This window comes from Sceloporus undulatus, chromosome 1 (genome assembly GCF_019175285.1).
Source record: "Sceloporus undulatus isolate JIND9_A2432 ecotype Alabama chromosome 1, SceUnd_v1.1, whole genome shotgun sequence".
In the NCBI taxonomy this organism is placed as follows: domain Eukaryota; kingdom Metazoa; phylum Chordata; class Lepidosauria; order Squamata; family Phrynosomatidae; genus Sceloporus; species Sceloporus undulatus.
In genome coordinates, this window is record NC_056522.1 from 146,505,084 (window position 1) to 146,521,078 (window position 15,995).

The following is a 15,995-nucleotide window of genomic DNA, read 5'->3' on the forward strand; positions in this document are numbered from 1 at the left end:
TGTACTGTATTTACAAAGCAATGTGTGTAGATTCCCAGGAATAACACCTTCACAAATTCACTACTACAGGATATCGTGATGATTTGCAACATGGACTGCTTCAGAAGGGAGTTAGTCAAATGCATGGCTACTAATCATGACATGCATCTATTATGTCCAGTATCCATATGCATTTTTATTTCAGAGTACAAGTGGAAGGAGTGCAGTTATGTCCTGTTTCCCAGGGTTATTTGGCTAGCCACTGAAGGAACAGAATGCCAATCTGGACAGATTGCAGCCCTTTGCCTACTTGGAAGTCATAACTGTTTCTCACAAAGGAAAAAATAACTCACAACATGGCTATAATAAAAGAAGCCTTACCTATGCATGCAAGGGGTGGTAGTGGTCAGCCCCATTACCTATTCTCTGTATTCTATATGTAGCGTATTGATTGTTAGAGTTGGCTCTTTCCAGTTATAGTTGCCTTCTCAATCTCAACTTTCTAACTTGGCAGGAATAACTTTGAATACACACTGGAAGCTTCTAAATCCCTTCGACAGAAGCCAGGAGATAATACCATGACTTACCTGAACAAGGGCCAGTTTTATCCCATTACACTGAAAGAAATGAGTGGCGGCGAAGGAATCCATCAACCCATCAGTAAAGTGCGAGTGAGTTGCCTCTCTAGACTTTATGTGGGAGGTGAGGTGCCAATGAAAGAGGGGTGGTGTAATATCTGGGGCAAGCAGAAGGTTGCACCATTTTTATGGGCTAGCATTGAATCTATTTTTATTGGAATTCATGTCAGGTTATTTATATATGCATGCACATGTACATAAACACACCTGCATGTACATAGACACATCCCAAAGTCCATATTGTTTGTTACGCCAATAAAAAATGCTCTAAAATCTTAGGGCTAATTTTTCAAACCAACCTTTTACTCCATTTTTGGTTGCCCTAATAAAGGTATTACCACTGTATGCACTTCAAAATCAGTTTTATGTTCAATACAGCTAGGCCTGGATTTATATGGGGTCTACATGTTGTGGATCATGCCTACCCTGTTAATTGTTGGAGTGCTACTGTTGATTCAAAATGGCCTTCCCATCTCGAGAAGTTCTTTCCAATATACCTAGCCCTGTATACAGATTGGAAAACTCAACTGCATACAGATTGCTAGGGTTGCACTGCTGGTTAACTGGTGAGGAGCTGTCATCAAATGTCAGCTTAGAAAAAGAAAAAGAAAAGAAAAATGTTTCCACAGAGTGATTTTGCCAGAGACCCTTTGGCTTTGCTGTCAGTTAAGCTCTTCTGTCTCTTTCCCTGCCCCACTCTTCCCCCTGCTTTTTTGAAGAGTGTCATCATGGTTGTATTTGCGGAAGACAAATCAAGAGAAGATCAACTCAGGCACTGGAAGTACTGGCACTCCAGGCAGCACACCGCCAAACAAAGGTGCATTGACATCGGTAAGAAGCTACCCAGTCACAGGTGCCAAAGCTCTGCTTGGCAGGTTTCAGTTCCTCTGCCCTGTTTTTTTTAAACTGAAGTTGACTAGCAGACCCAGAACTCTGCTCAGTCAGTGCTCCGTGTCCACATGACTTGTGTTTTTCTTTCCTCATCCTATAGGATAAGAAATACTATTGCCCATTTTAACCTTTTAGGTTAAGGAGGGCTATAACAGGATACAGTTTTGTGTTGAGTGCTAATAACCTTATTTGGTAGGTCAAAACCCACATTGGATGAGTGTTGAGATGAGTAAAAAATGTGGTCCTCCAGTTGATGCTGAATTGTAACTCCTAGCATCCCTGGCTAGCTATACTGGCTAGGGCTCATGAGAAATGTAGTCCAAACAATGGAGAGCCACACATTTTTCACTGTTGGACTTGAACTGACTTCAGCATGAAGCTTACTTCAAGAGAGTTGGGACCAAAATACGCTGCAGAAATAATCCAGTTTGAGGCCTCTTTAACTGGTTCAGTGCTGTAGAATTCTGGGAACTAATTTCTTGTAGCTCCAGAGCTCTTTAACAGAGAAGGCTAAATATCTCACAAAACTACAATTCTCAGAATTCCTTAGCATTGAGCCAGGGCAGTTAAAGTGGTCTCAAAGTGGATTATTTCTGCAGTCTGTTTTGGCCCTTGGTCACCATTCTTGTGACTAGTAGTTTGCTTTTTAACTGGTTCTTGAATTGTTCAGACAAAAGTCAGATATTGCAGCCTCAGATTTGAGCTGCCTTTAAGGCTGCTAAAATCCTTTGGGGAATGTTGTGTGTGGATCTGTAAAACTTTGAACAGTCACACTTTCAGCTTTGTTCGTTTCCTCCAGAGATGATCAATGCAAATTCCTGATAATGTTCCTCTATTTTTAGTATCATCTCCCCAAGAAAGCATGCCCATTCCTTAAGCATGAGACATCACGGCTTTACCCCCCCACCCATAGTTCATGGCCTCTGCATAGGAGCCACCCGTAGCCATTAATCACAAATATGTATAGATTAGTTGAGGTTATTCTGTGTGTTGAGAAAAGATACTCTGTGTGCAGGTAAAGCTGCTATTGCTTATTTTTGAAGATATCTGAGGGGAAGCCCATGCGACAAAAAGAGGTTCTAGACCTGAGATGAGTCTCTGGCATAAGTCAAGCTCCAAATACTGCTTTGGTAGAAAAATGAAATACTCAGGCAAATATCCATTTGCCTGAGGCCAAGCTGTGTTTTGGCTAGCTTCCAGGTTCCTTTAAGGTGAAGGCTGGGTTGCACTCCCAGTCCTTTCATTCTGTGAATAAAAGTGAGGATTAATCACTTGGCACTTAAAGGCAGACAAGGTTGCAAATCATCCTTTATTACTGAAGGAGTCTTTATGAAGGACTCATAAAGAGTCACCATAAAGAGTTATAGTGGGTGACATTTCCCAAACAAAATCCCAGGGCAAGGCAAAAGGAACAGGTACCCTCTCAGTCTATCAATCTTTCTCTCTTCTCTCTCTATCATTATCAACCTTTGAGAACTTTTCCTTTCCCTTCCTAGTTTTTACATTTTTTAAAGAAAAAAAAAATCACTTACTAAACAGCTTCCCACAGGAACATTTAGTTCCTTTTAACATTCTACAAAATAATGTGAAGTAAGATACCAAGTGGTTTTTTACTTCTTTGAGATTATCATAAGGGGACGGGAGGGAAGCAGATCGCCCTCTTGTCCTTATCCTGTCCGAGACCTCAGTCGTGTGAAAAACATTCCTACATGTCACACTGATCTTGTCGTTATCCTGTCAGTAAAGTGGAATTACATTAACAGATTCTTCCATTATTACAAAATGAAGGACAATGATGGGATAATTCCATCTCACTAATGGGACAATGACAGGATCAGTGTGATGTCATATAAAAGTATTTCATGCCATCACGGTCACTAGTGTTTCAAAATGTCCAGATCAGTGCAATGTCATGTGAAAGTCCTTCCCGCAACCGTGGACAAAGATGGGACAAGAATGGGAAAATGACGTCCTTTTCCCCATCTGATAATCTCCCTTGTCTTTGCGCATGTGTGTGTGTGTGTATGTATATATATATGATTGAAAGATTAGCATACTTTAATCAATGTTCTTGCTCTTGTTGTTATTTTTATTAACAGCTGACTATAAGGAAAGCTTCAATACCATCAGTAACATTGAGGAGATAGCCTACAATGCCATTTCCTTCAGTTGGGACATTAATGATGAAGCAAAGGTAAGTGCCAAGGCTTATCTTTCCTTTTGGCGTGTAAGGAAAGAAAGAGTCCTGTTTTTAATAAGACATAATGAGATTAATTTTGCTTTGGTGTTAAGAAATAGCTTCTGGAGACTTGTTCAAGTGTACTTTGATACAAATAAAGTTTTGAAACTGCTGGAGGATGTTCTGCTACATCTGAGTTATGGAAAAATGATAAGAAAAGCAGCGTCCTTTTTCTGACTCCTCCTCTCCACCTCAGTTTCAGAGCTTGAAAAAGTTCCTTTATTTACTACTGCTCTTACAATTCCCCAGTCAGTATGGTCACTGACCACGCTTATTGAGGAGTACTGAGAACTATAGCTCCAAAACATAGCTTTTCAAGCTCTGCCTAAATGTAGCTTGACATAAAAGTGTGTGGTGATGAGAAGGAGGAGGAAACTGGCCAGTCCTTTCAATTCTGTTCCACTTGAGAAGACTATCTGGCAGTTTGTCAGGATCTCACGCTGCTCAGCCTATTCACATACACACTTTTCAGCCTACTAACTTTAAACAGAGGTGTGTTTGCAGGCTGGAACTTGTAGCCCTCTGCAAACAGCCCATCTCCTCCATCAAAGTGTCCCTGCGTGTCACACATATTTAATTGTGTCACTTTGATTCTCTATTTACAATGCAGAGGTCTCCAAAGAATATAATGTTTCTGAGAAGTAGTCAGAAATTTTATTTATTTATTTTTGTACTTTTTTGCCCAGAATCCACTAGCCATGCTGGTTTGGGGGACCTGAAGTCCAACAAAAAAAATCATTTCCAAGCTCTGATATTTCTTCAAATGACATTGATATTCAAATGGTATTGATATTTCATGTATGATGACCTAGGTGATGGATGGTAAGCCTTTTTGAAGACTGAAATAAACTGATTGTAGGGCTATTGCACATGAAAGTTGTTTTCCAAAGCTTCTGGACCATCATCTTAACTTGGGCCTAATTGGTGCCATGCCCCATGTCCTGTCACAAACCGGTTAAGTTTGAGTCCTGGTTAAGGAAAGAGGAAAGTGGTTGGAAGAGCTGACGTTGTTGTAGCTTGGTCTGATGTTATGCCTCATTACATTTACACTGAAATGTAATGCAGTCATACCTCAGTTGTTAGGAGAAAGGAATTAATTAAAAGTAATTTGTTATTTGCTACTATTTACTTCTACTGTAGGTATACATACTCTGCACCTTTGTACAAGCTCTTTCCAGCATGAATCAGCAGCTGGTGTCCAGAGTGTGCTTTCTTTAGCAACACTTATGATTCTGCTGTTGTCAAACCAGGGATCCTTTCACACTACACAGTTATAGCACTGTGATACCACTTTAACTACTATGGCTTTCTCCTGTGGAATCCTGGGATTTGTAGTTCAGGAAAGCACATTACGAATTCTCAGCCAGAGAGTTCCTCTAGTACCTAGCTAAACAATAAACCCCAGGATTCCACAGGATATAGCCATGGCGGTTAAAGTGGAATCATAGCGCTATAGCTGTTCAATGTGAAAGAACCCCTGGGTTAATGGGATCCTTATTTCTGTCAGAGTTGAACAATTCTAGTCATGTTTACTCAAAAGTAAATCCCACTGAATGCAATAGGAGTACTGTAAAGATTAGAATTGTACCTCTCAATTTCTGCAGATTGTTACATTACATGATCAGAATGATTAAATGTGTAGCCCACAGCTGAAACCTCTGCTTGGCCACGAATCCTCCAGTTGTCCTTAGTTAAGCCAGTTTCCCTCAGCCTCATTTCACCCTGCCCTGTCTCTGTGCCCATATTTACAAGATAAAAATGAAGTTACTGCGTATCCTCTGGCATTTCACAGTTAAAAACTAGGACACATGTGTCCAAGCAACATCATAGTGTGGTCAAGAAGGCAAGGGCTATTAATGAGGAAAAGCACACAAACTAGGAAGGGGCTGCAGCAGTTTGCTTTTGCTTGAGCCTATTGGGAAGGGCAAGACTCTGCACACAAATATACCCATCCTTTGCTCCCTGCTTAATTAATTGAGTGCAAACAACTTTTGCATTTTGAATTCGGCTTGTAGTAATGGTAGTAAGCTGAGGACAAAGGAGGAAAGTGGAAGGATGAGAGACAAACTGGGACATTTTAAAAGCAGCTGAAAAACAGGAGGACTAACTGGGGCTGTCACTGCCAAACTGGCACAGTTGGAAAGTATGATACTGTCTATCTTCAAGGGCTCTTTGTAAGGATTACTGTGATAATGTAGGCATATGTAGAACTGTTGGCTCAGGAGTGGTGGTTTTGTTTTGGCCCTGGGGGCCCCTTTCTAATATGGAAGGGTTTTCAGAAGAGGGTGTATTTAAGCAGTGAGTAGGGCTAAGGGAAGCCAGATTTAATTCTTTGCTATGTGGACACTTTCCCACCAACCCTTCAAAGCAGAATTCTGTGCATGTTTTTCCAACAGTGTGCTCCAATGCAACACTTTGACAAGCTGCAAATCAGAGCTCATGTCCTCAGAGCTCAGGTCTTGGTTTTTAAATAACCTCTTATCTCTGATTGATCTTGGTGATCTGAGATAAACATGAAAAGAAGTTTGGACCACAGGGTAGAGTTTCCCCATCCCTGGCTTTAGAGCACATAAATATTATAAGAAAAGCCCTTTGGGATAAAACCTTAAGACTGTCTAGTCCAGTGTTCTGTTCCCACCATTCCCATAACTGGCTCACTAGATGCCTCTGGGAAGTCTCCAAGCCAGGACCTCGGTACAGTAGCACCCAACTCATGTTCAGAGAGATAGTAACTAAAGCATATACTACTAGAGGTACTATAAAGCCAAGACCCGGTGTGGCATAGTTTAATAACTTTTTAAGGGTGAAGGGAGATATATGGTTTTTATACTGTATGTCATTTTAATGTTGTAAACCGCCCGGATTGGTTCGCCACAGGGCAGTATATAAATAAAAATTTACTATTATTATTATTATTATTATTATTATTATTATTATAGTGGTTTAAGCACTGAACTATGACTCTGGAGACCTGAGTTTGAGCTTGGCCACAAAACCAGTTGGGTGGACCTTGAACAATTGCATGCTCTCAGCCTCAGGGGAAGGCAGTGGCAAACCTCCTCTGAACAAATTTTGCCAGGAAAACTCCATTATAGGGTCGCCTTAGGGTTGCCATAAGTTGGGAACGACTTGAAGGCACACAACAATAACACTATGTAACCATTATAATTAGTCACCATTAATAGTCCTGTCCTCCATGGGTTTTTCTAATCCCCCTTTACCTTTTGTGTCAGTGAAATCTACAGCATAGCTATGAACTGTGCTTACTAGACTCAAATGTCCCTTCATATCTGTTGGATGACCTGGACTTCTAGTATTAGAAAAAGAGTTCCCCTTTCTCTTTCCTATCAATTTTCTTCACATCATGGATAATTTTATACACCCCTTATCAATAAGAGCATCATGCTATTAAATCGTTGTTACCCTTTTTCTCTCCCTCCCTGAAAGTGTCTGTGGACTCGAGCCAATATTCAACAGCCACACATTGCCTTACATTGATGGAAGAGAATAATTTCCACCAGGAATTGGAGAGTAAGGGCTTTGTTTGATCAAGTAGTAGTCATTCTGATGATTGTGGCAAATTTTAGCCCTTGTAGACACACATGACGATCAGTGGGGATAGACAGAGTCTCTTGTTCAAATGTGTTTAAGTATCTCTTCTTTAACTCCCACCTCCTTGGTCCACCATCCTGAGCTTTTAACCACAGTAATACAGAAAACTTGAGACATATAGAGCAGTTGTCCTTTCTGTACTTGTATCTGACAGGTGATCTGGGCAATAGTTCAGAAGGGAGGAAATGGAAGGCTTTCATGGTTTGGTTTGGCAATGGACTCTTCAAGGAAGGATTTGAGGGCAGAGGAGGCAGCAATGAGGGGATGGGCAGGAGAATTTGTTCCAAACCTTTATTGCTAAATAAATATTCCCTTCTCACCAGGTAAGCCTTGTGTGTTTATCCTCCCAGCTCGAATGGCAGTATGTCAGCACACAATGCCTAAAATGTGTGTGTGAAGTGGGTATTGTATTCATGTGTGTGAAATGGATATTGAATGCCAAAGCTACCTAAAAGAGAATATAATCTATAGTCTTAATGAAAGCTTGGAAAGTTTACTTTTTTGGACAAAAGTACCCAGAAACATGCAGCATGCAGTTGTAGTCCAAAAAGTAAGTTTTCTGAGCTGTAACCTTGTAATAGTATCTTGTTGAAATAAATCTTCAAGCCTGGTTATTTCACTTGCTGGGTGGAATGATGAAAGTTGTAGTCTAACAATCTAAGGTTGGAAAAGGCTGGTGTAGAGCATAATAAACATGCTCTCCCACCAGTTGAAGAAAAAAAAAAACTCTTCAAATTTATTTTTATCTAGTGAAAGGTCCAAATGAATTAGATTTTTAAAAAAGTTAAAATGACTTCCCATATATGTTCTGTATTGCCAAATCACACATTTAATCTTTCTTGCTTTTCTCAGTGAATGTATTTGATGGTGGTTCTTCATCAGATTACTTGTAGACAGAGCATCAATTATTTCCCACTCCTCTGATCTTATCAGGAAGAGACCCAGCCAATTTCAACAATTTTTATTGCATGGTTCATTTGACGTGTTGCTTTTTTCCCCTTTTCGGTTCACAAAGGCCTTATGTGGTGCACTGCAGGGAGATGGTGGAGAAAAAAGCTTTTTAAAATGCCATCTTAGAATGAAGTGCTTAATAAAGCTTATATTAATGTGAATGCTGATACTGCATATTTTATGATATTTAATGCAAGGTTTGGTTGTTAACTGCCCTTGGGTCGATCTCGACGCATAGTGACCCTATGGACGAGACATCAAGACCTCCTGTCCTTCACTGCTCAGCTTAGTTCCTACAAAACCATACCTGTGACCTCCTTAATAGAGTCCATCCATCTAGCATGCGGCCTTCCTCTCTTTCTACTTCCCCCCACCTTTCCTAGCATTATTGTTTTTTTCCAATGGGTCCTCCCTTCTCATGATGTGTCCAAATTATGACAGCCTCTGTTTGGTCATATTGGTTTCCAGGGAGATTTCCGGCTTGATCTGCTCTAGGATCCATTTGTTTGTCCTTTTGGCTCTCCATGGGACCCTCAACACTCTTCTCCAGTACCACATCCCAAATGAATTGATTTTCTTCCTATCTTCTTTCTTAACGGTTCAGCTCTCACATCCATACATGGCATGTATGATTCTAACTTTGTGCTCAGTTGTATATCTTTGCATTTTAGAATCTTTTCTAGTTGTTTCATAGCTGCCCTCCCCATTCTTAATCTTCTGATTTCTGTCCCTGTTCCGATCAATGTTTGAACCCAGGTTTGAGAATTCTTTTGCTATTTTCTCATTTTCTAGGTTGAAATTGTGTAGATTCTCCATGGTCATTATTTTTGTTTTCCTGATGTTCAACAGTAGACCTGCTTTCACACTTTCTACCTTGATCTTCCTTAGTAGTTGTTCCAGGTCTGTGAGGTTTTCTGCTAGTACTGTGGTGTCATTTGCATATCATAGATTGCTGATATCCCTTCCTCCTATTTTCACTCCTCCTCCTTCTGTGTCCAGGCCTGCTTTTCTCATAATATTGTTCTGCATACAAGTTGAACAGATAGGGTGAAAGGATACAGCCTTGTCTGACCCCTTTGCCAATTGGGAATCATTCTGTTTGTTTGTGTTCTGTTCTGACAGTAGCCTCTTGTCCTGAGTACAGAATCCTCATCAGGACTATCAGATGTGTTGGCATTCCCATGTCTTTAAGGGTGTTCCATAACCTTTCATGATCTGTGCAATCAAAGGCTTTTCTGTAGTCCATAAAGCACATGCTGATTTTCTTTTGGAATTCCCTGGTATGCTCCATTATCCATCCTATGTCTGCAATGTGGTCCCTAGTGTCTTTTCCTTTCCTGAACCCCACATGGACCTCTGGGATTTCTCTATCCTTGTATAGTTGGAGCATATGTTGCAGAATTTTAAGCATAATTTTGCTTGCGGGGGAGATCAGTGCTATGATCCAAAGTTGCTGCAGTCTTTTGTATCTCCTTTTTTGTGGATGGGGATGTATATTGAGCGCTTCCAATTTGTTGGCCATCATTTTGTTTTCTATATCTGTTGACATATGTTGGTTAGCACTAGAGTTCACTCTGTCAATGTGGTATTTGCTATTGCAAGGTATTTGATATTTAATGCAGAACATGTATATCAGCTGTATAATGGTGGCAAATTTCAATCAGGTTACCTTAAATTATTGGGGTGTGAGGGTTAATTCAAAGATATTGAATATGTGGGTAGAGGAGCTTGTCCCTCAGAGAGTGGAAAAGTTAACATTTTGGACTACAGTTTCCATAATTCCCAGACATCATGGGCATTGGCTATACTGGCTGAAAGATTCTGGCAGCTATAGTCCAATAGTATTTTATCCAGAGGCTGTGAGTATTAATAAAAAAAGATAGGTATGTATCTTTACCCATGGGGTCCTCCAGGAGTTTTAGAATTTTACTTCTTTGAAGTAAAAAAAGAAAAGAAATCCAGCTTCTGACCCGACCTTGCTACAGCCACTGTTTATTGTTATTGTGAATTTTAAGTATGTTTTAATTTTAATTTGTTTAATTCTATTTTAAGGGGTGGGTGGGAATGATAGTCTGGGAATGAATATTTTAATGTTGTAAGCCACCCTGATTGTGTTTCTTAGAGGGGCGGGATATTTTTTATTATTATTATTATTATTATTATTATTGTTTGTACCTTCTGCCAGCCATTCTCATAGCATTCACCATGGTTTTGCAGTATTCCTGTCACCATATAAGTGACATTTCTGAGGGCTGCTATTAACCTGGCACAACACCACCAGTTTGAGAAACCTAATCCACCATTAAAACTTTCAGCTCCAAGGCACTATTCCCACATATAATTGCAGGTCCCCAGATTACTGGCATTTGGCATTGCTCTTCCCAAGAGCTCTAGCGCTCTAAAGCGGTCCTAGAAAGCTAAAGGAATGATGTTCATGGGGCCCTTCCAAGTCTTTACTGTTGGTGGATTCAAAATATTAGGTGCCAGGATAGCACACCATTCGACTTCCTTACAACTTCTAATGTCTTGAAAACTAAAGGAGGGAAGAGACAGGTATGTATGTGTTTAATACACTGTTCTTTTTGTGCAGTCATGGGGCAAGAAGCTACTTCTTCACCTAAATCTTCCCTCATTCATTCACAGTTATTGAAGTATCTGTATTGTCTACCCATCTGTCCAACAAAAGGGGAGTATATATGCATCAAAAACCCAGTACTATCAAGTGCAGTGGAGGGCAGACACATTCAGATCTAGAATCAAAACCCAAAGAATATCAGTGTCTGAATACCAAACTTTATCCTTAGCTGTGCCATTGGAAGAAACCTCCTTTTCCTCAGCACAGCCCAAATCCTAATAAGTATTGCAAAGCTTTGCTTAAGGCAAGCCAGGTGGAAATAGAAGTCAGGCTGGAGTCTGAATGAAAGATGTTTGCCTTTCCCCCAGTTTGGTTGAAAGGTGTTCTCCTTCCTATTGTTTCCTTTCCAGCATTCTTTGGTTGGCTTATAGTAGAAGAAGCCTGACAGTACAGATGGGTAACTTTTCCCATGGGTCAGGAAGAGGTAAGAATTACTCACTATTGGCTACCGTTGGCTTTCACCTGCCCCTTCACTTTTATCAATGGTGGCACTTTTTGACCAACCAAGAAGGAAGCAACGGATAAAACGTTCCAGCGTTTGCTTTGTCCTTGTAGACTGTGTCAAGTTTGCAAAATGTTTGCACAGGGTTTTCACTGTGTACTGTCTCTTCAAGATGTAGGCCCTGTGGAAGAAATGGGAGAGAATGGTTTCCGTTTTGGGAAGGAAGCCAGTTGGAGAAGTTGGGACCTGCTGCATCATCTCCTTAGAGGCCAGGACAAACATGAGCCTGTATGGCTACACAACTAAATAGGGAACAATGGCTCTGTTAAATTCTTCATATTGCTTTAAAAAGTCAACAGTTGTTGCCCTAGGTTTCACTAGGTTATAGTAAATAACAGTTGAGTTTTAAGGAAACAACTCTGGTATGCCCACCACACTTCCAGGGAATCTTTCACACACACACACACACACACACACATTACATAAATACAGTGCTGTTATTCCACTTTAACCATAATGGTAGTGTCTTAGGGAGTACTGGAATTTGCAGTTTAGGGAGGGATATTTAGTATTCTCTGCCAGAGAGTTTTCATGCCTCATCAAACTACAAACCATAGGATTCCATAGGATACAACCATGGCAGTTAAAGTGGAATCATTAAGCTTTAGTTTAGTGTGGAAGAACCCCAGTATTTCTAGATTCAGTGGTCTGTGGGATTGAGAAGATGTTCTACTTTCTGAGTTGTTGGGGCTTTGTTTGCTTCTGTTCTTGCTCTCTGTTCAGATATTGCCACCACAAAGAAGCTCATGTTATCTTTGGCAGAAGGTGCCCTTCAGTTCCTTGGGGTTGGAATATGATGAACAAGATTACACAGGGCACTGTGACACCAGGAGCTCCCCTGGCAGTTAGCAGAAGCAGAAGGGAGGAGATGTGTGATTTGTCTGATCGTCACAATCTTCTGAAGAAAAGTGATATAGAGTCTATACATACCGGCACTTTGTGCTGGCTTGTGGATGGAGTTACTTGGCGCAGTGTACTTGATAGATCTTGGAAGGATGTAAGCCTGAGTCAAGCTTGAGCCCTGGCTAGTGTTGAACTTGCAACCTTATGGTTTTGAGTGAGTGGCTGCAGTAGAGGCATTTAACCACTGCGCCACCAGGGCAGGGTAATGTGTGGGGAAGAATACTGATCACCTTGCAATACTATTGTAGTGCTATATACCACTGATTCTTTTGTGTGCACAAGTTTGGGCTTGTTCTTGAAAAAGTCCATGTACTCAAGGGAATACAGTGAAGGTATGGATGATGCAGATTCCCAAAGAGGACAAAAGACAAACAAGCCAAGCAAAAGCTGCATTCTCTTTGTTCTGGATCAGGCTGTCTTTGTCTGAAGAAGATGTCTCCTATAATGTCTCTCTTTCTCTCACTCACTCTCACACACAGGCCTTTTTGTGTTTGCATGATACAGTATTAATTTGTTAGGTGAATAAGCGAGTAAGTCAATGATTTTTAATTTTCTCAGGCTGTGTCATGGCTAGAAGGATGTCTTCCTAATGAAGCATTCCACCATGCACCTAATTAAAATAAGGCGTTGTCGCCTTCTTTTGTCTGCAGCAAGGTAGCAGTTTGGCTAGGATGAAACTAGGAGTCATGTGAATGAGTCAATCAGGCTTGGCATTTGCAAGAAGAGGGAGTGTAGCATTCATACTAGCATTGCACTCTCCAGCTTGTTTACTTGGAAGTAAGTTCTACCACATTGAATAGGTCTTATTCTAGGTAAATGTGCATTGGATTCCAGCCTTAGCATAGATCTTCCTCTTTTTCCTTTTACCTCAAAAGCCTCATAGGAGAGAAGAAATCCAATACTACTTCTTGGTGTAGTGTTTTCTCCTTATCCCAACCCCATTTAAAGAACTGGAGTGGTGGTTGGTGATCTCTGTTAGAAGATTGAATCTTACTATATTTTATAATCACCAAGTTATTTGTTTACAGCATTTTTATCCAATTCTCTAGCCAAAAGGGCTTCCAAATAGGCTTACTTAAGATCAATTATTTTTTTTAATCTTTATCATCTTTAATATTTCATTAAAATATATATGGAAATATTAAGGCAGCCGTTCTGTTAATCTTGGTAACCCCCACATGCTCTGGGCATTGTGTCTGAAGCCCATGTAAAATCTAGTGAATGTGACAGGGTGATTCTGAGATAAAAGCCTTGCCTGGAGCCAAACCATGTCTACTTTGTAGGCCACTGTACTCCTTGTTCAATCACATACCTTACCAGATTTTGGAAAAGTTTTTCTTTTGGACTGCAACTCCTCAGATCCCCTAGCCAGCAAAGCCATTTCCAGCACAGAAATTTTCCAAACTCAGCTACATACCTGGAAATAATCTATCTTCCATTTCGTTGCTGGTTATTGCTGCAGCCTGGATTGCCTCAATTATTATCAGATCTTGCATGTGCTGCATTATGAAAGAAGTGGCATGGTATTGTGGAGCATGAATTCTACCAATCTGTTATTTTTTCTGTGCGGTGATACACTATTGGCTGTTCAAGTGGATTGCGGAGGGAGGGGGAGAGTGGTTTGAGTTAATTAAAACTCAAGGAATAATTGTCTTCATCATTCTTATGTGTGGGAAAATGCAAAATGAACAAACCCATTGCTAGGTAGCCATGTTTATGCTATGCTTATTTAGCTCTATGAACTGCTGAGTACATGTATATTTTGTCTGTGCAGTAGGAGCTCTTATTCTTTGATGCACAGGGCAAACTATTCAGTCCTCCCAGGGGCCACATTTCCCAGGGGTTGCTTACTTTCTAATTCCTGTTTCTGGTACTCTCCCTATTTGGTATCTCTTTCTGACTCATGGGAGATGTTTGTTAACATTTCCTCACACTGTGTTGCTAGAGTTTTCCTTCTTCTGGATTCCCCTTCTTCAGAGTCTCTGGGTATAAATCTGGAGCTGTGCGGAAATGGCTTCTTGTAATTCTTCAAACTGTCTGACAGCAGGGACATGTGGAGACACTTCACTGAATTTCTTCAGTGGGTGAACAAATCAAACCTTGGAACGTTACTTTTAAAAAGTAACTTCTTGTGTAATTAATTACTACCTCCTCTCTCATCACTTACTACCGTTAACACTGCCATTTTTAGTATGTGCCGTTTTGGATTTGTTTTTTGTTCCAAAGAAGAAGAAAATGACATAAGAAGTGAAAAAGAAAACTCCCCTAGAAATGCCACCAAATCATTATAAGAAAGGGATTTTATTGTCCCTAAATAACTCATCACAGGTAATGTTGCTTGTAACAACACTACTTGTAAGCTCCATTTTCTTGAAGGTTGGGGTCACCATCAGCAGTGGCAGTAGCAGAACTTCTTTATTTTTTCCCCTAAGAGTTTTTTTGTGGGGTGGGCTGTTGATTCAACTGTTAGCTGTTGTAATTGTTGATATTAGCAGCCTGGTTAGTACAATGTGACCCCCGTATCTGTTATATGTTCCCAGACTTATATGTTCCCATATGTAGATGTTCCCAGACTTACAGTGGAAACACAAAACTGTGTGGATACTAGCGAATCCTATTGAATGAATAACTTCAGGTGGAAATTGACTATAGAGTCATACTGGAGGACATAGAGATTCTTAGAGGGAACAGAATGATGCGATGGTCAAGTTCCACTGGAGGTGGATTGCTCTGGAGGACCTAGAAAATGCCTAAAGAAAATGTATTTTTTCAGATTTCAGTAAATCAAACTGCAGGTCCTCATCCCTTGGGATCATACTGTATTTTGCATCATCCACATGCTCTGGCCCTTTTCTGCATGTGCATGTGTTTGTGCGGGTGTGGGGGAGAATTGTAGCTGCTACAATGATGATAGAGAATAGCTGAAGAAAAGCCGGAAAAGGGTGGTGAAAATGTCTTTTCACAAAGCTTTTCAAATAAATGCCTCCTGATAAGATTTTTTAAATCACTGTGTGAGATATACACAGAGGCAGCTCTGAAGGCATTCATGTGCATAAGCACTAAGGCAACTTGTAGATGCTAAGGTACATTAATTTCAGTTAAGTAAATTATGGAAGATAGTATCTTTAGCAATGAATACCACTGTGCATACACAGAGTGTATGCAGGGAAGTAGCCAGGATTTTGGGAAGGGGGGGTCCGGACCCCATGGACTCCCCCTTGGCTACGTCCCTGGTGTATGCAAAAGTTTTGTATGCGCAGGGCTTTCTCTTCATTCTTTTCATGAAGAACAGTGCCCTTCACGCTCATTACAGTTCTTCCTTTGCTGAGCATTTCTTTATTCGTGTTACAGCCACCTTGTGCACAACAAAGTAACTACTACCTCCATACTCTTATCTTAACAAGCAGAATTTAAGTAGTACGTATTTATGTCTGTACTTCAGGAACCCCTTGCAAGCAGCCACTGCCTACTTAAAACTGGCATTGAAGAGCTGCATAAAAAAATAAAAAAAAGCAAGCAAACTTGTTCATATAGCCAAGAATGCGGAAGAGACCTCCAAAAGAGAAAGAGATGTCAGAAGAGGAATCTTGTTCTACAGGCTGAAGATGTCCAACAACTTTTGTGGTTATGCATGTCTTCCTTCTG

The 15,995-nt window shown here is 40.5% G+C and overlaps 1 protein-coding gene across 1 annotated transcript in view; it reads left to right on the forward strand.

Moving 5' to 3' along the window:
* Positions 1–15,995, forward strand: part of GRHL1 (grainyhead like transcription factor 1) — a 76,064-nt gene that overhangs the window by 34,914 nt on the left and 25,155 nt on the right. Inside the window, exons 7-9 of the mRNA XM_042457576.1 lie at positions 494–650; positions 1,337–1,448; positions 3,608–3,702. Coding sequence (XP_042313510.1) covers positions 494–650; positions 1,337–1,448; positions 3,608–3,702 — 364 coding nt within the window. The remainder of the gene's footprint in view (positions 1–493; positions 651–1,336; positions 1,449–3,607; positions 3,703–15,995) is intronic.